Genomic DNA, 22,605 nt, shown 5'->3' on the forward strand with positions numbered 1-22,605 from the left:
CTGCAGCTCCTCGCGGCTTTCTGCGCTTCTAATTTCTTTTATTTTCCCGTCGTCAGAGCAACCCTACGGGACACTTTCCTCCCTCTTCTCGGGTCTGTACGCTGCCCGGCTTCGTAGCACCGGCCGCGCCCTGTGTGCTCCACCCTCTCTCGTTCTCTCCTCTTCCCGACAACGCTGCTCGGCCCCGTTGAAAAGCCACCCGATCGAGCTCTAGCCCGCCGCAGCCCAGGAAGGATCAGTGTACTACCTGCCACCAGCCCGATTAGCTGGAACACCATAGACAGGATAACCAAGCCCCGCTCTCGACAGCCTCTCCTGCAAATCTTCAACTCCGATGAATCAGAGGCGGTTGCCCACGGTCGACGCCCGTTTCTTCTGTTTCTTTTTTTTGTCTTTCTTCCTTCTGGCCTCGACCTCTAACAACTTCGCTTCAGGGATGGACCCCCATGAGGTGGTGCAGAACTGTAGGTAAGTTCGGATCTGCTCGTCGCCAGTATTATGTCCGTGTGTAATTGAGACACGGACTGCAGGAGTTTGTTACAACAGGTCTTTACTGAGTGGAGACAAACTGGAACTACTATGCAAGTTACTACGCAGGCTTATATACAGGGGTGGTCACTACTGCTACTGCAGTATACAGGGGCTGCAGAATATTGTTCCTTCTGCAAAGTACATACACTACAGGGGTAAGTTTTGCAAGAGGGGACTCCATACTCCCCCCGGAGACCCCGCACTCCCCCCGGAGACCCCACACTCCCCCCAGAGACACCACACACTACCCCCGGAGACCCCCACACTCCCCCCGGAGACCCCCACACTCCCCCCGGAGACCCCATACTCCCCCAGGACACCCCACACTCCCCCCGGAGACCCCACACTCCCCCCAGCCCCCCCACACTCCCCCCGGAGATACCACACTCCCCCCCGAGACCCCCACACCCCCCAGGAGACCCCACACTCCCCCAGGAGACCTCACACTCCCCCTGAGACCCCTACACTCCCCCCCGAGACCCCCACACTGCCCCAGGAGACCCCACACTCCCCCTGAGACCCCCACACTCCCCCCCAAGACCCCACACTCCCTCCCGGAGACCCCACACTCCCCCCCGAGACCCCACACTCCCCCCGGAGACCCCACACTCCCCCCCGGAGACCCCACACTCCCCCCCCGAGACCCCACACTCCCCCCCCGAGACCCCACACTCCCCCCCGGAGACCCCACACTCCCCCCCGAGACCCCACACTCCCCCAGGAGACCCCACACTCCCCCAGGAGACCCCCACACTCCCCCAGGGGAACCCATACGTGGAGTGATAGGTGAGGATTACGATATTGCGAGTGTCCTGCCCCACAGTTTTCTGGCTCTCCACCCGCTGTGAGCAAGGCCCTGCTGAGAGTACGAGGTCTTGCAAAGATTCCCCCGTGTGCTACGCCTTTTCCAAAACAACAAATCAGGAGACATCATCAACTAAAAACCAAATAAAGTGGCGCAAACAATAAAAAAACCTTCAACCATAAAGGAAAAAGGAAACGCATCGGCCTAAATAATAACTTCCACCAAACAGCCCGGTCCCTGCAGTGCCCCCTGGTCGCGGGATGTCTGGAGTGCACCAGGGGGAACCGCATGCTCCCTTGCCAGGGCCACCCAGGTGCGGACAAGGCCGCGGAAGAGAGGCCAGGCAGCCAGAGCGACCAGCACCTCCCCTCACCCTTCCGCCACGGGCGCCCTGTGGTATGTCAGCAGATCCTCTGACCAGAAGAGTAAATCCTGACGGCCAGATGTTTTGGCGAAGGCGGCAAGAGAATTTTATATCTTCTTTTTGGAGTTTTGGTTTCCCATTATTAACAAGGAAGTCTTGCATTTACTATCGCGGCTTTCACAACCCCAGGACGTCCCAGCTCGCTTTACAGCCAATGAAGTGCTTTTTTTGAAGTGTAGTCACTGTTGTAATGTAGGAAACGAGGCAGCCAATTTGCACACAGCAAGCTCCCACAAACAGCAATCAAGTAGTGACCAGATAATCTGTGGTTTTAGGTGTTGATTGAGGGATAAATGTTGGCCAGCACACCGGGGCGAACTCCCCTGCTCTTCTTCAAAATTGTGTCGCAAACTGTTACCATGGAAGCTTAGATGGCTGCCATCTTGGCGTTGGGCACCTCTGGTGGAAGGGGCTTCCAGGGTGTAACATCACCCCTGCAGTCTGCACTCCAGCAGAGCCCTGGGAGCGCTGAGGCGCTACCCCTAGGGGTCTGGCCTTGGTTCCATGGGGGAAGCAGCTGGTGTCCCCTCTCAGGATGGCAGTATGGCTGCTCCCCCCGACAGACACCCCGTCAGTGCCCTTGCTGGTGCCACTCAGCCAGCTGGCCCAGACAGACGCAGTCCAGACCGAGATGCGGCAGTCCGCAGCCGAGCCCTCTAGGTCCTGAGCTCCTCGAGGTCGACCTCCAAGGCCACCGGAAGTGCCCTCAGTGGAAACTCAACAGCCTTCTACTTCCCCATCTCTAGTCACTGGGGAAACACCTCATCAGGACAGGAAAGCAAGTACACAACACAGGCACTGAGGGCTTGCACAAGGGTGAATAATCATTTTTTTTATAAACAATTCAGACAGGATTTGTTTGATCAATTTGTTTTTTGACCTGGATTTGGTGTTGGTGTTTGTCTTTGTAGTGAGGTGAGGGCAAGACCCATAAGTTTGGAATGAAGGAAGGCAATCGGACGGTGATTATGAGAAGAGTGTTAAGGATTGTGGCACTGTTGGTGATTGGAGAATGGGAGGGGCTGATTTAGTTTAAGCCCTCCTCGATCAGCTGGTCTCTGTGAGCCTGGGCCGATAAGGGCTTGCGTGGTCACTGCCTCTGCTCCTCCTCTTCCTCATCCTCTTCTTCCTCAACCTCTGCCTCAATCTCTTACTCGCTCCCTCTTCTTCCTCATCCTCTTCCTCCTCCTCTTCCTTATCCTCTTCCTCCTCCTCTTCCTTATCCTCTTCATCCTCCTCCTCTTCTTCCTCTTCCTCATCCTTTCCCTCATCCTCTTCCTCCTCTTCTTCCTCATCCTCTGTCTCATTCTGTTATGCGCTCCCTCCTCTTCCTCATCCTTCTCCATCCCTTCTCTTCTTCATCTTCCTCCTCCTCTTCCTCATCCTCCACCCCCTCTTCCTCATCCTCCACCCCTCCTCTTCCTAATTGTGGTGTATGTGCCTTTAAGAGCCCCAGGTGTGCTGTAATGCCGGTAATTGCCACTCGGGCTATATAAGCCTGTATATTGTGTATATCCGTTAGAACGCCCCCCCAGACTTTGCTTAGTAAATACCTATGAACCAACTCCTGTCTTCAGTGTCTTTATCAACACACGGACACTACAGTGGCGACGAAGTGGAAACGGACTTACCTGCAATTCGGCAGCAGCTCAAGGACATCGATTCCTCGGGCGTCCAGAAGACTCAAGGAAGTGAGAGAAGCTGTGGTTTCACCAGCTGGCCAAGCTGGTGGCAGGCACTGCGCTAATCCTTCCTGGGCGTCAGGCTGGGGCTCCAGCGGCTGGCTCTACAGCTGAGACAGGCAGCGAAATCGGAGGCAAGCAATAACGGACTGGGAGGGAGCACTCGGGAGACGGCCGGCGCGGCAAGCAGGTCAGCGTTCAGACCTCCGGCGGGAACGAGTCTCCAACAGTAAATTAAAAAAAAAAAGAGAACGGAAACCGCAGTAAACAGCGTTGTTATTGGCAGCAGCAGCGGGAAAGCGCGGGAAGCGCCATATCTTTGCTACAGGAAAGAAAAAAAAGCGCGGGAAGCGCCATATCTTTTCTGAAATGTCTAAGTCTGGCAATATTGATGCTTTTGATAGCGAAATAGAGGATTGGACCACATACGTGGAAAGAGTAGAGGTATATTGCACTGCAAATGGAATAGAAGATGAAAAAAAAGCTTCAGTACTTCTGAACTTAATGGGCGCAAAGACATACGGGCTGTTACGAAATTTAATCACTCCAGCCAAACAAAAGGACAAGAATTTTAAAGAAATTGTTGATACCCTGCAGGAGCACTTAAACCCAACACCGCTGCTGATAGCGGAACGATTCAAGTTCTTCAAGAGAAATCAACACAAGAATGAAAGTAATGCTGATTATCTAACCGAATTAAGAAAGCTATCAAAGTACTGCCAATTCGGGGCAGGACTATCAGATTATCTTCGAGACAAATTCGTTTGCGGTCTCTTAAGTGAAGGAACACAAAAAAGACTGCTTTCTGAAAAAGATTTAACATTGGACAAAGCTTTCAGTATGGCTGTATCATACGAAGCAGCAGCAAAAGGAGCTGCAGAGATACAACAAAAGACACAGGACTGCGGCACCCATGAAATGACACGGGGTTTCGAAAGATGTTATCGCTGCGGCAGATCCACCCATAACCAGAGGGACAGCTGGTTCAAGGACAAAGCATGCAGGCAATGCGGAAAGATTGGACACATTGCACGGGTATGCCGATCTGGACAAAATAAATCCACTGGCAGAAAAAAAAAATCAATAAAGAAAAGTACAGGAAGGTACAAATGATGACAGACAGTAGCTCCGAAGACCAGAAGAGCGATAGCGACTTCGAAAACAAGAGACTAAGCTGTCTCAAATTACATAATGTACTTGCCAAAGATGATTACCAAACCATTTGGGTTACCGTCACAATAGCAGGGTCCCCAGTTAAAATGGAGCTAGATACAGGATCAGCTCTAACCGTAATAAATCGACGGGATTACGAGAGGCTATTTTCGCATATACCTCTAAAAGACACATCCATTATCTTAAAAACATATACGGGGCAGAAAGTATACCCCAAAGGAAAAATAAGGGTGCCTGTTGTATACAACGGCAAAGAAATACAAAAGTTGTATTTATACATTCTACAAGATGGTGGTCCACCGTTGTTGGGACGTGAATGGATCAGGAAGATGCATTTAGATTGGCACTCCATTCAGGCACTGACGGTGACCAGTAAGGTAAAAAACAATGATGACATCATACCTGAACGATTAAAAGACATCTTGGCCAACGCCAAAGAAGTGTTTCAAGAGAAACTAGGAACCTTGAAAGGCATCACCGCCTCAATAAAAGTGGAAGATGCAGCAATTCCCAAATTTTTTAAGGCAAGACCGGTGCCATACGCAATACGTCCAGCAGTCGAGGCAGAGCTGGAGAATTTGGAAAAAGCAGGCGTATTATCCAAAATAGATTGGAGCGAATGGGCAACACCCATCGTTCCAGTCATGAAAAAAGCATTGAATAAAGATAAATCTGAAGAACACAGAAAAATTCACATCTGTGGTGACTTCAAGGTGACTGTAAACCCGGTCCTTCACACAGTACAGTATCCTCTTCCGAGGATAGAAGATATTTTCGCCTCACTATCCGGAGGGAAACGTTTCACCAAAATTGACTTGGCACAGGCATATCTACAGATGGAGGTTGAGGAGGCCTCTAAAAAGTATCTCACGATAAACACACACAAAGGCCTGTACCAGTACAATCGACTGGTTTTTGGAGTAGCATCAGCTCCAGCTATCTGGCAAAGAGCTATGGAGCAAGTCCTGCAAGGGATTCCGGGGACTCAATGCTACCTAGACGACATCCTTGTAACAGGAGAAAATGACAACGAGCACCTTGCCAATTTGGAGCAGGTGCTCACTAGGCTGAAAGAACGGGGCCTACAAGCGAATCGCCCCAAGTGCGAATTTTTCCAAGACATCATATTGTGGCCACATAATTAATAATGAAGGGTTGCATAAGTCACCTGAAAAAATTGAAGCGGTTATAAAAGCCCCAGCACCTGAAAATGTTTCACAATTAAGGTCGTTCCTGGGATTAATAAATTACTATCATAAATTTTTACCGAACTTATCAACTCTTCTACACCCTCTTAATGAACTTCTACAAACAGGAGTGATTTGGAAATGGAACGAAGACTGTAAACGTGCCTTCCATAAATGCAAAGACTTAATCACATCCGAAGAAGTTTTGGCTCATTACAACCCATCACTGCCAATCAGACTGGCGTGCAATGTATCCCCTTACGGCATAGGAGCAGTATTATCCCATAAATTCCCTGATGGCTCAGAACGGCCGATAGCTTTTGCGTCACGCTCATTAAACTCAGCTGAGCGTAACTATGCCCAAATCGACAGGGAAGCACTCAGCCTGGTATGGGGAGTGAAGAAATTCAACCATTACCTACACGGACAAAAATTTACCTTGTTGACTGACCATCAACCCCTCATCTCCATATTCAACCCTAAAAAAGGTGTTCCCATTATGACAGCGCAAAGGCTACAGAGGTGGTCCCTTTTTCTAGGGGCACACCAATACAACATAGAATACAAAGGGTCAAAACAGCATGGGAATGCTGACGGTTTATCGCGCCTACCGTTGCCAACGGTAGAAGAGGCACCTACAGTAGACCCAGTAGAGATGTTCCACTCTACCATAGTAGAATGTCTACCAGTGACAAATTCTGCCATTGAAAGGGAGATGAGAAATGACCCAACTTTCTCATGGGTCTACGATTTAACAGTGAAGGGATGGCCAGCACATGGCGAACCACTGTTGCCAGCATTCTCGCAAAGAAGAGAACAGCTGTCAGTGTGCCGAGGAACCTTGATGTGTGGATCCAGAGTGGTGATTCCACCCAAACTCCAGGATAAAGTGCTAAAGGAGCTTCATGAGGGGCATCTGGGTGGAGTGAAAATGAAGAACCTAGCTAGGGCGTTTGTATGGTGGCCAGGTATCGATGGAGACATCGAAGAAATGACCAAGAGCTGCCTAGGATGCCAGAAGGTCCAAAACGCTCCACCACAAGCCCCTCTACATCCATGGGAGTGGCCCTCATCTCCCTGGCAAAGGGTGCACATCGACTTTGCTGGTCCATTTATGGACTCAATGTTCTTAATCGCGGTTGATGCACACTCCAAGTGGCCGGAGGTAATAAAGATGTCCTCCACCACCACGGAAAAAGCCATCACAGTATTAAGGACCATATTTGCCAGGAATGGGCTGCCGGAACAGATATGTTCTGATAATGGACCGCAATTTGTGTCCGAAGAATTCAGAAAGTTCTTAAAAAACAATGGGGTTAAGCACTACACGTTCGCCCCATACCATCCCGCCACCAATGGATTGGCTGAAAGGTTTGTCCAGACCTTCAAGAAGGCCATAAAGGCCATGGGTAATGAAGACATAAAACTTCAGCACAAGGTGGATAACTTCTTATTCGCATACAGGAATGCAACACATATGGTTACCAACCAAACTCCCGCCATGATGTTCTTCAATAGAAACCTAAGATGCCAGCTGGATTTGGTCAAGCCCAACATCAGAAGGGACGTGGAGAACCGGCAGTTTCAAGGCATGAATGAAAGGCCAACTAGAACCTTCCAGATAGGTCAACAAGTTTTGGCCCGGGACTACCGTACTGAGAAATGGCAGCCTGGAACTATCTGCACACGACTAGGACCACTGATGTATACCGTGGACATCGGAGAAAGCATAATAAGGCGCCATGCTGACCAAATCATAAAGTCATCTGAAAAGGGACAACCTACACCACAACTCTATACATCTAACGATGAAGTAGAGATACCCATATCTACCTCCGATCCGGTGATACTGGAACCCGATGAACCCGACACTGGCATTCAAGCCGAATCAGCCTTGCCAGAAGAACCTACTACACCACCAGAAACTACTACACCCCCGAGGCGTTATCCGGACCGAGTCAGGAAGCCTCCTGAGAGACTAACTTATAATTAATTAACTACAGCAATGTATATTATTTTGCTTATAACATGTAATTAATAATTACTTAAAATATGATGTACTGGTTAGCTAAAAGGGGAGGAATTGTGGTGTATGTGCCTTTAAGAGCCCCAGGGGTGCTGTAATGCCGGTAATTGCCACTCGGGCTATATAAGCCTGTATATTGTGTATATCCGTTAGAACCCCCCCCAGACTTTGCTTAGTAAATACCTATGAACCAACTCCTGTCTTCAGTGTTTTTATCAACACACGGACACTACACTCATCCTCAACCCCTCCTCTTCTTCATCCTCCACCCCTCCTCTTCCTCATCCTCCACCCCTCCTCTTCCTCATCATCTTCCTCCTCCTGCTCCTGAGGGCTGGTCTGTCATGACGGCGAGGTTGTGGAGTGTGCAGCAGACGACGATAAATCCGGATACCCGCTCAGAGGTGTGCAGCGGAAGCGTTGCTAGAGGACGCCGATTCTTTGCTCGATGATGTTCCTTGTTGGTGGCATGGCTCCCGTTGTAGACCTGTTCTACGGTTGTACCCGGGTTCCTGTCTGGAGCCGTGAGCCTTGGCCAGAAGGGATAACCCTTGTCGCCCGGTAGCCAGCCTGTAACTTGGCGGGCTGGTTGGAATAAAGGCGGCACAGAAGACTGGCGCTGAATGAACGAGTCGTGACTGCTGCCGGGAGAGCGGGCACAGACCTGCAGGATGCGCTGCCTGTGGTTGCAAACCAGCTGTACGTTGAGGGACTGGAATTTGTTTCTATTGATAAAGGTGGCAGGCTGGTGATGGGGGAGCACGCAAAGCAATGTGGGAGCAGCCAAATGCAGCTTGCACCCCGGGGAATCCTGCCATGTGGGCGAAACCTTGTGCGCTTTCGTCCTGCTTCGCTCTGTCCATAGGGACGGAGATGTAGGTGTTCCTCCTGGTGCAGAGAGCCTGGGTGACCTCCCTGAGACAGCGGTGCACTGCCAACTGGGAGATGCCGCCGGTGTTGCCTGATGCAGTCTGAAAGGAGCCCGTGACATAAAGGTTGAGGGTCAGGGGTGACCTGGACAGCCACGGGGTCATCCAGGAGGTGAGAGAAAACACAGCATTGCAGTTCACGAGATACGGGTCAGAAAGGCCTCTTGACCCTTGCCTGCTCATTCATCCAGAACAAACCTATATCCGCCCCGATCACAGGATTCAGCTGTTCTTTAAATGATTCCACGTTCTTTTGGCCTGGAATATCAACAGAGGAAGAAATTCAGATCGAGGCCCCCCCCCCTCCCCCGCCCTACCCTGCTGCCATGAATGTGTGCCTATCTCTGCCTCACTTTGTCTCTCTGTCTTTGTCTGTATGTGCTTTTCACCATCTCTCTCTCTCTCTCTCTCACACACTTTCTCTCTCTCTCCCTCCCTCCCCCCCCCGCCCTCTATATATGTGTCAGCCGTGGCTCAGTGGGTAGCGCACTCTCGCCTCTGAGTCAGAAAGTTAAGTTGTGGGTTCAAGTCCCACTCCAGGGATTTGAGCACAAAAATCTAGGCTGACACTCCCAGTGCAGTGCTGAGCGAGTGCTGCAGGCTCCGTCTGCTCTCTCGGGTGGACGTAAAAGATCCCACGGCACTATTTCGAAGAAGAGCGGGGCAGTTCTCCCCGGTGTCCTGGCCAATATTTATCCCTCAACCAACATCACTAAAAAACAGATTATCTGGTCATTGTCACATTGCTGTTAGTGGGAGCTTGCTGTGCGCAAATTGGCAGCCGCGTTTCCCACATTACAACAGCGAGTACTGGAAAGCACTTTGGGACGTGCGGTGGTCGTGTAAGGCGTTATATAAATGCAAGACTTTCTTTCTTTCACTGCTCTCTTGGGAAATTGACCTTTTTTTTCATATTTGTTCTTGAAATGTGGGCCACACTCATTGTCCATCCCTAGTTGCCCTGAGGGCTTTAAGATTCAGCCAAATGGTGTGGGACTGGAGTCACACATAGGCCAAACCAGGTAGGAGTGGCAGAGTTCCTTCCCTGAACATAGGAACAGGAGTCGGCCATTCAGCCCCTCGAACCTGTTCCGATATTCAGTGAGATCATGGCTGATCTGCAACCTAACTCTACATACCTGCCTTTGGCCTCATATTCCTTAATATCTTTGGTTAACAAAAATCTATCAATCTCAAATTTAAAATTAACAATTGACCCTGCATCAACTGCTTTTACGGAAGAGAGTTCCAAACTTCTACCACCCTTTGTGTGTAGAAGTGTTTCCTAATTCCACTCCTGAAAGGTCTGACTCTAATTTTTAGACTATGCCCCCTGGTCCTAGAAATCCCAACCAGCAGAAATAGTTTCTCTCTATCTACCCTATCAGTTCCTGTTAATATCTTGAAAACTTCGATCAAATCACCCCTTAACCTTCTAAATTCCAGGGAATACAACCCTAGTTTGTGTAATTTAACCCTTGGAGTCCAGGTATCATTCTGGTAAATCTATGCTGCACTCCCCTCAAGGCCAGTATATCCCAGAACTGAACACAGTACTCCAGGTGTGATCTAACTAGGGCTTTGTTGCAGTAGCATAATTTCTACCCCCACCTAGTCCTCTAGATATAAAGGCCATAAGAACATAAGAAATAGGAGCAGGAGTAGGCCATTCGGCCCCTCGAGCCTGCTCCGCCATTCAATGAGTTCATGGCTGATCTTCTGCCTCAACTCCATTCACCGGCCCTATCGCCATATCCCTTGATGCCCTTACTGGTCAGAAATCTATCGACTTCTGTTTTGAATATACCCAATGACTGAGCCTCCACAGCCCTCTGAGGTAGAGAATTCCAAAGATTCATCACCCTCTGTGTGAAGAAATTTCTTCTCATATCAGTCCTGAATGGCCTGCCCTTTATCCTGAGGCTGTGGCCCCTGGTGCTAGACTCCCCAGCCAAGGGAAGCATTCTCCCAGCATCCACCCTATCAAGCCCTGTAATAATTTTGTATGCTTCAATGAGATTCCCTCTCATTCTTCTGAATTCAAGAGAATACAGGCCCAGTTTACTCAATCCCTTCTCGTACGACAGTCCCGCCATCCCAGGAATCAATCTCGTGAACCTTCGTTGCACTCCCTCTATGGCAAGTATATCCTTCCTTAGGTAAGGAGACCAAAATTGTACACAGTACTCCAGGTGTGGTCTCACCAAGGCCTTATATAATTGGAGTAAGACTTCTTTACTCCTGTACTCAAATCCTCTTGTAATGAAGGCCAGCATACCATTTGCCTTCCTAATGGCTTGCTGCACCTGCACATTCACTTTCAGTGACTCATGTACAAGGACACCCAGGTCCCTTTGAGCATCTGCATTCCCCAATCTTTCACCATTTAGGAAATGCTCTGCCTTTCTGTTTTTTCTACCAAAGTGGATAACTTCACATTTATCCACATTATATTCCATCTGCCATGTTCTCGTCCACTCACTGAGCCTGTCGAGATCCCCTTTAAGCCTCTTCACAACTGACACTGCCACCTAGCTTTGTATCATCAACAAATTTGGAAAATGTTACATTTAGTCCCCTCATCCAAATCATTGATATCAATTGTGAATAGCTGGGGCCCAAGCACCGATCCTTGCGGTACCCCACTAGTCACAGCCTGCCATCCTGAAAAAGACCCGTTTATTCCTACTCTTTGTTTTCTGTCTGTTAACCAATTCTCAATCCATGCTAGTATATTACCCTCAGTATTCCATTAGCCTTTTTGATTACTTTCTGTACCCGCCCATGACATTTTAACGATCTATGTGCATGGACTCCTAATTCTCTTTGGACCTCCACTGTTCCTAGCTTTACGCCGTTTAGAAAGTACGCTGATCCATCCTTTTTAGGTCCAAAGTGGATGACCTCATAGTTGCCTACATCGAAATCCATTTGCCACAGTTTTGCCCGTTCCTTAATCTATCAATATCTCTTGCAATTTTATGCTTTCATCGATGGAAGCATTAGTGAACCAGTGGGATTTTTATGATAATCCAGCAGTTTTCATAATCATTTTTTTCCCGCTTCACAAATTTACCAGATGTACCGAATTTCATTAAAATTGAAATTCAATTTCACATGACAGGATTTGAACTCACGACCTCTGGGTTGTCTATAAACACTGGGTTACCCCGCAGTGTATCATTCTCCAAAGTTTAAGGAGTTTTGACATGGCACCATTGGCTGTGAAGCACTTTGGGACATCCTCAGGTTAGAAAAGGAGCTATATAAATGCAAGTTTTCTTTCATTCTTTCGTTCTATGTAGGTTTTAAGGAGCGTCTTAAAGGAGGAAAAAGAGGTAGAGGCAGAGAGATTTAGGGAGGGAATTCTAAAGCTTAGGGCCTTGGCAGCTGAAGTCACGGCCGCCAATGGTGGAGCGATTATAATCAGGGATTAATTTTTTTAATTTTTATTCGTTAACGGGATGTGGACATCACTGACAAGGCCAGCATTTATTGCCCATCCCTAATTGCCCTCGAGAAGGTGGTGGTGTGCCGCCTTCTTGAACCGCTGCAGTCAGTGTGGCGAAGGTGCTCCCACCGTGCTGTTAGGGAGGGAGTTCCAGGATTTTGGCCCAGCGACTATGAAGGATCGGCGATATACTTCAAAGTCAGGATGGTGTGTCCTTGTCCTTCTAGGTGGTAGAGGTCATGGTTTGGGAGGTGCTGTCGAAGAAGCCTTGGCGAGTTGCTGCAGTGCATCTTGTAGATGGTACACACTGCAGCCACAGTGCGCCGGTGGTGGAGGGAGTGAATGTTTAAGGTGGTGGATGGAGGTGCCAAACAAGCGAGCTGCTTTGTCCTGGATGGTGTCAAGCTTCTTGAGTGTTGTTGGAGCTGCACTCATCCAGGCAAGTGGAGAGTATTCCATCACACTCCTGACTTGTGCCCTATAGATGGTGGAAAGGCTTTGGGGAGTCAGGAGGTAAGACACTCGCTGTAGAATGGTAGCATAGTGGTAATGTCATGGGGCTATTAATCCAGTGGCCTTGGACTAATGATCCACTAGACATGAGTTCAAATCCCACCATGACAGCTGGGGAATTTAAATTCAGTGAATTAAATAAATCTGGAATAAAAAGCTTGTATCAGTAATGGTAACCATAAAACTTTCGGATTGTCGTTTAAAAAAAAAAAAAAAAATCTGTTCTCCCTCAGCTGATGAATCAGTACTCTTCTATGTTGAACACCACTTGGAAGAAGCACTGAGAGTAACAAGGGCACAGAATATACTCTGGGTGGGGGACTTCAATGTCCAGCACCAAGAGTGGCTTGGTAGCACCACTACTGGCCGAGTCCTGAAGGAGATAGCTGCCAGTCTGGTCCTGTGACAGGTGGTGAGAGAACCAACACAAGGGAAAAGCCTACTTAATCCTCGTCCTCACCAATCTACCTGTCGCAGATACATCTGTCCATGACAGTATTGGCAGCAGTGACCACCGCACAGCCATTGCGGAGACGAATTCCTGTCTTCACACTGAGGACACCCTCCATCGTGTTGTGTGGCACTACCACCGTGCTAAATGGGATAGATTCAAAACAGATCTAGCAGCTCAAAACTGGGCATCCATGAGGCACTGTGGGCCATCAGCAGCAGCAGAATTGTATTCCACCACAATCTGTAACCTCATGGCCTGGCATATCCCTCACTCTACCATTGCCATCAAGCAAGGGGACCAACACTGGTTCAATAAGGAGTGTAGAAGAGCATGCCAGGAGCAGCACCAGGCGTACCTAAAAATGAGGTGCCGAAGCTCCAACACAGGACTACACGCATGCTAAAAAGTGGTAGCAGCATGCTATAGACAGGGCTAAGAGATCCCACAATCAACGGATCAGATCAAAGCTCTGCAGTCCTGCCACATCCAGTTGTGAATGGTGGTGGACCATTAAACAACTAACGGGAGGAGGAAGCTCCATGAATATCCCCATCCTCAATGATGGTAGAGCCCAGCATGTGAGTGCAAAAGACAAGGCTGAAGCGTTTGCAACCATCTTCAGCCAGAAGTGCCGAGTGGATGGATCCATATTGGCCTCCTCCTGAGGTCCCCACCATCACAGAAGCCAGTCTTCAGCCAATTCGATTCACTCCAGATGATATCAAGAAACGGCTGAGCACACTGGATACAGCAAAGGCTATGGGCCCCGGCAACATCCCGGCTGTCGTGCTGAAGACTTGTAATCCAGAACTAGTCACGCCTCTAGCCAAGCTGTTCCAGTACAGCTACAACACTGGCATCTATCCGACAATGTGGAAAACTGTCCTGAAAAAGCAGGACAAATCCAATCCGGCCAATTGCCGCCCCATCAGTCTACTCTCAATCATCAGCAAAGTGATGGAAGGTGTCATCGACAGCGCTATCAAGCGGCACTTACTCACCAATAACCTGCCCAGTGATGTCCAGTTTGGGTTCCTCCAAGACAACTCAGGTTTTGACCTCATTACAGCCTTGGTCCAAACATGGACAAAGGAGCTGAATTCCAGAGGTGTGGTGAGAGTGACTGCCCTCAACATCAAGGCAGCATTTGACCGAGTCTGGCATCAAGGAGCCCAAGTAAAACTGAAGTCAATGGGAATCAGGGGAAAAAGTTCCACTGGCTGGAGTCATACCTAGCACGAAGGAAGATGGTTGTGGTGGTTGGAGGTCAATCATCACAGCTGCAGGAGTTCCTCAGGGCAGTGTTCTAGGCCCAACCAGCTTCATCAATGACCTTCCCTCCAACATAAGGTCAGAAATGGGGATGCTCGCTGATGACTGCACAGTGTTCCGTGCCATTCACAACTCTTCAGTCCATGTCCACATGCAACAAGACCTGGACGACGTTCAGGCTTGGGCTGATAAGTGGCAAGTAACATTTGCACCACACAAGTGCCAGGCAATGACTATCTCCAACAAGCGAGAGTCTAATCACTGCCCCTTGACATTCCACAGCATTATCATTGCCAAATCTCCCACCATCAACATCCTGGGGGGTCACCATTGACCAGAAACTTAACTGGACCAGCCACATAAATACTGTGGCAACAACAGCAGGTCAGAGGCTGGGTATTCTGCGGCGAGTGTCTCACCTCCTGACTCCCCAAAGCCTTTCCACCATCTACAAGGCACAAGTCAGGAGTGTGATGAAATACTCTCCACTTACCTGGATGAGTGCAGCTCCAACAACACTCAAGAAGCTCGACACCATCCAGGACAAAGCAGCCTGCTGATTGGCACCTCCATCCACCACCTTAAACATTCACTCCCTCCACCACCGGCGTACCGTTGCTGCAGTGTGTACCATCTACAAGATGCACTGCAGCAACTCACCAAGACTTCTTCAGCAGCACTTCCCAAACCCGTGACCTCTACCACCTAGAAGGACAAGGGCAGCAGGCGCATGGGAACACCATCACCTCCAAGTTCCCCTCCAAGTCACACACCATCCTAACTTGAAAGTATATCACCGATCCTTCATCGTCGCTGGGTCAAAATCCTGGAACTCCCTCCCTAACAGCACTGTGGGAGTCCCTTCACCACACGGACTGCAGCGGTTCAAGAAGGTGGCTCACCACCACCTTCTCACGGGTGATTAGGGATGGGCAATAAATGCTGGCTTTGCCAGCGACACCCACATCCCAGGAATGAATATTTAAAAAAATTCTGGAATTCAGCTCAGGAGGCCAGAGTTGGAGCAGACTTTTAGGACTGGAGGAGATTACAGAGATAGGGATGGGCGAGGCCATGGAGGGATGTGAAAACAAGGACGAGAATCAAATTCCTTCATCATTTTAAAGACCTTGATTAGATCACCCTCTGCACCTTCTCAACTCAAGGGGACACAAGCCAAATTTATGCAACCTGGCCTCATAATTTTTTTTAACCCTTTATGCCCTAGTATCATTCTGGCGAATCCAAGGCCAATACATCTTTCCTGATGTTCATTGCTCAAAACTGAACACAGTACTCCAGATGGAGTCCGGCCAAGGCTCTGTCGGAAAAAGTGGCCTCAGCCACCCCTGGGCCAGGGAGTGGGGTGAAGATCAGCCCTGGGTCCTTCTCCTGGTTGCTCTTTAGCAGGTTCGGCTAGAAGTGTGCGTGCAGGGCTGTTGGGCGAGAGTAGGATCGATCGGGCTCGGCTGCGACCCCCCCTTTGCCCAATCACCCTGCCAGCATTCACTGCTTGGCACGTGAGGAACAGCCAATGGGACAAAGTACTGGAGGAAGGGGAACCGGTGGGTTTGCAAAGGAGTGAAGACCGTTTTGGGGGGGGGGGGGTGCGGGCAGGCAAAAATAAAGAGGCAAAGGACCAAAAAAAAGTTGTTAAAAAAATTGTGGGTGGGCAGTGTGTCTTTAAAGAGCTGGGAGGAGCTAGGCGTGTTTCTGAAACTTGATCCTGAAATAGTTGGAAGCTGAAGAAATTTGACGAAGTGAATGTGGGAGCTTGTTCTTATTATTAGATAAAGAGAGATTTGTAGCATTGAGTGAGAGTGAGAGCGAGGAGGAGGAGGAACAAGGCGAGAAGGAAGACAAGGCGGGGAAGCGATGTCTCACTTCGGTATCTTGCTGAACAGAAGCAGAGGGAAGGGATTTATCTCCCGTGCTCCACTCTCGGCCAGATTCCCCCAAAGTTCAAGACTCACTTCAGCCAGCCAGGCGGCGCAGTGGAAGGGGGCAAAAGATGTGGGCGCTGCTGAGATCCTTGTGGGAGATTCGTCGCCGGCCGGAGCTAAACCCCAGCGGGCGAAAAGCTTGTCGGAAATGCCCGGACCCGGCACCTTGAGTAACCTGGTGGAGTTTTTTTGGCGAGACGGATTCAGCAGAATACACGACATTCAAGTATGTAAAGGGGGGGGGCGGGTGGTGAAGCTCACTGCCCAAAGGCAAAGATGTGTCGAATGTATTTGCAGGCACCTCTTGCAGTTTTAAGGATTGCATATATATATTTTTTAAATTAATGCTTGGTATTTCATTCATTTTTGTTGGTGGAAAAGTTAAAGTAAAACTGACGGCAGAAAGTTAGGCATTGTCTCTCTGACTGCAAAGAGACTTCGCCAGAGACGCCTGTTTAGCTCCTTTTGACCACAAGCCGCTGTTTTGGACTGGGGTGGGGCGAATGGGGACCCCTTGCTACTTTCGATCCCTTAAGGAAGAGGTCAAGGAACTTTTTTTTTTATTCACTTTTTTTGGAAGCAGCGCCCTTGAGATTTGCTGAACGTGAGATTGTTATTTTCCTGATGGTGTGAAGTTATTCATTTCAACAGCTCACAATTTGCTGAAATCCATCACTAGTTGTTTCGCACGGCTTTGCAACTCTTTTCCCCTCCCCTCCCCTCCTTCCCTTCTCAGTTTCTCTCCTTACACAGAGGGGGGGAGGCGTTAGACAGTTTTTCAACACTTCTCTCTCTTTGATTCGTCGACACCATTCCCTTTCATAAGATGTTGCCCAAGGCATCCTCTTTCACACAGTGCTCTCCCTCTGAGACGAGTGAACTAAATATCATCTGGCGGCAGCTCGCTTCCTGGATTCTATAACCTCAGTGAGAAATGAACAGTCTCTTTCTTCTCATCTGGATTACTTTCAAAGCCACGCAGGTCGTTGGAGCGAAATCCCCAATCTACAAACCCATCGCAGTTCAGAGGATAGCAAAATACTGCAGATGCTGGAAATCCGAAATAACAACAGAAAATGCTGGAAAAACTCAGCAGGCCAGGCAACATCCGTGGAGAGAAAATAGAGTCAACGTTTCAGGTCAAAACCCTGAGTCTTGACAAAGGGTTTGACCCGAAACGTTGACTCTATTTTCTCTCCACGGATGTTGCCTGGCCTGCTGAGTTTTTCCAGCATTTTCTGTTGTTATTTCAGAGTATTGAAGCCTTGTTCTCCTAGCAGGCCCTCCCATCTTCTACCCTACTTAAACTGAAGAACATCCAAAACTCATATAACTCTCGCCAAGTCCCCTGTGCTCGCTGACCCACATTGGCTGTCGCTCCACGGCACCTCCATTTTTCCAAATTCTCACCCTCCTGTTCAAATCCCTCCATGGCCTCGCCCCCCACCTCCCTATCTCTGTAACCTCTTCCAACCCCACAACCCTCCGAGATCTCTGCGCTCCTCCAATTCTGACCTCTTGCGCATCCCCCAATTTCCACTGCCCTCACCATTGGCGGCCGTGCCTTCAGCTGCCTGGGTCCCTAAGCCCTGGAATTCCCTCCCTAAACATCTCCGCGCCTCCTTTTTTTTTTAAGACGCTCCTTAAAACCTATCTCTTTAACCAAGTTTTTGGTCACCTGTCCTAATGTCTCCTTCTTTGGTTCGGTGTCAGTTTGATAACGATCCCTGTGCAGTGCCTTGGGACAGTTAAACACGTTAAAGGCACAAATTGTTGATTGGCTGTGGGAGCAGAGAATGAAAATAGAGAGAGAGAGTTAAACTGCTTTTATGTTGGCCTTTAGCTGGGTGCTTACACGACCAATTCCCACTTTGCTTGTTAGAGTCTTCCTTGGTGTCAGTCTTGAGGATATTCAGTGATTTTACTTTGACCCGGTCCCCAAGTGCATAAGACCGGGAAACCAAAGGTGCACACAATTTACACAGCCAACGTAATAGGAAATATCTTCTTCTTAGGCAGTCCCTCGGAACCGAGGATGACTTGCTTCCACACTAAAAATGAGTTCTCAGGTGACTGATGAGTCCAATGCGGGACCTACAGTCTCAGTCACAGGTGGGGCAGACGGTGCTTGGGTTGACGTGCACTCCTTGCGCTGCCTGCGCTTGGCTTCCGCTTGCTCCCAGCGAAGAGACTCGAGGTGTTCGGCGCCTTCCCGGATGCTTCTCCTCCACTTTGTGTGGTCTTGGGCCAGGGATTCCCAGGTGTCGGTGGGAATATTACACTTTTTCAAGGTGGCTTTGAGGGTGTCCTTGAAGCATTTCCTCTGCCCACCTGGGGCTCTCTTGCCGTGCTGGAGCTCCGAATAGAGCGCTTGTTTTGGGAGTCTCGTATCGGGCATGCGGACAGTGTGACCCGCCCATCGGAGCTGATCGAGCGTGGTCAAAGCTTCGATGCTGGGGATGTTGGCCTGAGCAAGAACACTGACGTTGGTGCACCTATCCTGCCAATGGATTTGCAGGATCTTGCGGAGGCAGCGTTGGTGGTACCTCTCCAGTGCTTTGAGGTGCCTGCTGTACATGGTCCATGTCTCTGAGGCATACAGCAGGGCGTTTATCACTGCTGCTCTGTAGACCATGAGCTTAGTACAAGGTTTGAGGTCCTGGTCTTCAAACACTCTCTTCCTCAGGCGACCGAAGGCTGCACTGGCACACTGAAGGCGGTGTTGGACTTCATCATCGACGTCTGCCCTTGTTGATAGTAGGCTCCCAAGGTATGGAAAGTGGTCCACATTATCCAAGGCCTTGTCGTGGATTTTTGGAGGGGCGGGTACTGTGTGGCGGGGGCAGGTTGGTAGAGGACCTTTGTCTTACAGATGTTTAATGTAAGGCCCATGCTCTCGTACGCTTCGGTGAAGGTGTTGACGATGGTTTGGAGTTCAGCCTTCGAGTGAGCGCAGACGCAAGAGTCGTCTGTATACTGTAATTCGACGACAGTGGATGGGACGACCTTGGATCTGGACTGGAAGCAACGGAGGTTGAACACTTTCCCATTTGTTCTGTAAATTAGCTCCACTCCAGCACGGAGCTTACCGAGGGTGAGATGGAGCATTGCAGCAAGGAAGATCAAGAAGAGCGTTGGTGCGATGACACAGCCTTGCTTGACCCCGGTTCGTACGTGAATTGGGTCTGTGGTGGAACCGTTGGTCAGGATCACGGCTTGCATGTCGTCATGAAGCAGGCGGAGGATGGTGACAAACTTTTGAGGGCAGCCGAATTTGAGGAGGACACTCCATAATCGCTCACGGTTGATGGTGTTGAAGGCCTTTGCGAGATCAAAGACGGCCATGTACAGCCGTTGGTGCTGTTCCCTGCATTTCTCTTGTAATTGACATGCGGTGAAGATCATGTCCATTGTGCCCCTTAGTGGGCGGAATCTGCATTGCGACTCTGGGAGGAGCTCTTCAGCCACTGGGAGAAGGCGATTGAGGAGGATTCTTGCGATGACTTTCCCTGTGGCAGACAGCAGGGAAACTCCTCTGTAATTACCGCAATCGGACTTGTTACCTTTCTTGAAGATGGTCACAATTACGGCACCTCTGAGATCCGCTGGCATGCTCGCCTCCTTCCAGATAAGAGAAATGAGTTCATGAATTCGTGCCAGTAGTGCTTCTCCGCCATGCTTTAGTGCCTTGACGGGGGTTCCATCTGCTCCTGAGACCTTGTTGTTCTTCAGTTGTTGGATGGCCTTTTCAACCTCATGCCAGGCTGGGGTTGTGCTGAGATGGTGGCGGGTAGCATGCTGTGGGATGGAGTTGCGGACATTCGCGTTGAAGACAGAGCCATGGTTAAGGAGATCTTCGAAGTGCTCCTTCCAGCGAGCACTGACTGCCTCTCTGTCCTTGATGAGTACCTCTCCGTTCTTGGCCCGCAGTGGGGTAGGGCCTTGGGTGCTTGGGACATACGTGGTCATGACTGCGCTAAAGAATCCACACACATCGTGGTTGTCGGCTAGCTGCTGGATCTCCTGCGCTTTCTCCACCCACCATCTGTTCTTTAGGTCGCAAGTTTTTTGTTGGACCTCGGCCTTCAGGCGTCTGTAGAGCTGCTTTCTTGCTCTCGAGTTCTGCTGCTGTTCCCAGATCAGGAATGCTTTGCGCTTGCGGCTTAACAGCTCCTGGATCTCCTGGTCATTCTCGTCGAACCAGTCTTGGTGTTTCCTGGTTGCGTGACCGAGCGTCTCTTCACAGGTGCTGATTATGGAGGCCTTGAATGCAGACCAGGCACTGTGGGCACTCTGTGTCTCTGAATCACTGGGAGTCGTCAGGTTGTTTGTGAGGCGCAGGCTGAATAGGGCCTTCTTAGCGGGGTCTTTGAGTGCTCCAGCGTTGATTTTCCTGTGGCATTGTTTCTGTTGCCGCCGCTGTTTTGGGGCTACATTGATGGAGGTGACAGGGCGGATTAGGCGGTGGTCTGTCCAGCAGTCGTCAGCTCCTGTCATGGCACGGGTGATGCGGACATCCTTGCGGCCCCTCGCTCGGACGATAATGTAGTCCAACAGGTGCCAGTGCTTGGAGCGAGGGTGCTGCCGTGAAGCCTTGTACTTGTCTCTCTGACGGAACAAGGTGTTGGTTATGACAAGGCCATGTTCTAAGCATTTCGACAGGTGGAGGGTACTGTTGGAGTTGGCTTTCCCTACCCCCTCTCTGCCGATCACACCTCCCCAGAGGTCTGTATCCGTTCCAACTCTGGTGTTAAAGATGGCTCCTGTGCTGGCAGCTCCCTAGGGAGCTCTTTTGCCATCCTTGGCCATCCGTTGCCATGCTTTGCTCTTTTCCCCCCCAGTCTCCTCTCTTCTGCTGTTTAAGTTCCCCTGGCTCTAATAGTGGGTGCATTTTATCCCTAACTGCAAGCTCAAGCTGCAAGGTTAAAGTTACCTGAGCTCACTGCCCATCCCCCGATCATGCCTGTTCTTTGTTCTCAGTGAGCACTGGCTCTTCACTTAAACTTAGCTCCCAAATTCCCAGACCTCCTCTGCCGTCAAGACTACGTTTCTCCACTAGACCAGTGATCTAGTGGATCGTGAGTGGAGTTCGGGGCCAGGGATCACGAGAATATCTGTGCTAATTTGATCCTGTGAGAGACAACATCATTCATGTCCGAGGCCGGGGCCCTTCTCCTTAGGCAGTCCCTCGGAACCGAGGATGACTTGCTTCCACATTAAAAATGAGTTCTCAGGTGACTGCTGAGTCCAATGCGGGACCTACAGTCTCTGTCACAGGTGGGGCAGACGATGGTTGAAGGGGCTTGGGTTGACGTGCGCTCCTTGCGCTGCCTGCGCTTGGCTTCCGCTTGCTCCCGGCGAAGAGACTCGAGGTGTTCGGCGCCTTCCCAGATGCTTCTCCTCCACTTTGTGCGGTCTTGGGCCAGGGATTCCCAGGTCCCGATGGGGATGTTGCACTTTTTAAGGGTGTCCTTGAAGCGTTTCCTCTTGCCATACCGGAGCTCCGAGTAGAGCGCTTGTTTTGGAAGTCTCGAATCGGGCTTGCGGACAATGTGACCCGTCCATCAGAGCTGATTGAACGTGGTCAAAGCTTCGATGCTGGGGATGTTGGCCTGAGCAAGAACACTGACGTTGGTGCGCCTATCCTGCCAATGGATTTGCAGGATCTTGCGGAGGCAGCGTTGGTGGTACCTCTCCAGTACTTTGAGGGGCCTGCTGTACATGGTCCATGTCTCTGAGGCATACAGCAGGGCGGGTATCACTGCTGCTCTGTAGACCATGAGCGTAGTGCTGGGTTTGAGGTCCTGGTCTTCAAACCATGCTGTGAAAGACAACAACATTCATGTCCGAGGCCGGGACCCAGGAGCAAGGACGAGCCCACAGTGAGGTCAAGGCCCAGGAGTGGTGCAGCGTGGACCAGCAGCAGGACTGGGGTCCAGAGAAGGTGCAGCACGGGCCAACAGCAAGGTCCGGAGGACCACAATGCATCCTACGAAACCCAGGAAGAGAGGACCTGCGGGAAGGAGGGAGGAGGACAGTAGCAGTATGTTTGTGTGTGTGCATGCTAGGTCGTTGTAGCAGAGCCTGGTCTCCAATCGTCTTGGATCCCCTTGCCATTGGACCAAGACCTCGCTCTGTCAAGCCCGTGTGGTAGCTGGTGTGCAACGGCCACCTCACGCTAAAATAATTCACGCACAGGCATCTTCCACCCCTTT

General features: G+C 50.1%; 1 protein-coding gene across 1 annotated transcript in view; it reads left to right on the forward strand.

Annotated features, from left to right (window-relative positions):
• Window positions 1–16,194: 16,194 nt before the first annotated feature.
• cyp27c1 (cytochrome P450, family 27, subfamily C, polypeptide 1) overlaps window positions 16,195–22,605 on the forward strand; it is a 52,371-nt gene continuing 45,960 nt past the window's right edge. Inside the window, exon 1 of the mRNA XM_085986814.1 lies at window positions 16,195–16,616. Coding sequence (XP_085842940.1) covers window positions 16,323–16,616 — 294 coding nt within the window. The 5' untranslated portion in view covers window positions 16,195–16,322. The remainder of the gene's footprint in view (window positions 16,617–22,605) is intronic.

This window comes from Somniosus microcephalus, chromosome 4, assembly GCF_052327205.1.
Source record: "Somniosus microcephalus isolate GS21.2 chromosome 4, FLI_Smic_1.0, whole genome shotgun sequence".
Taxonomy (NCBI): domain Eukaryota; kingdom Metazoa; phylum Chordata; class Chondrichthyes; order Squaliformes; family Somniosidae; genus Somniosus; species Somniosus microcephalus.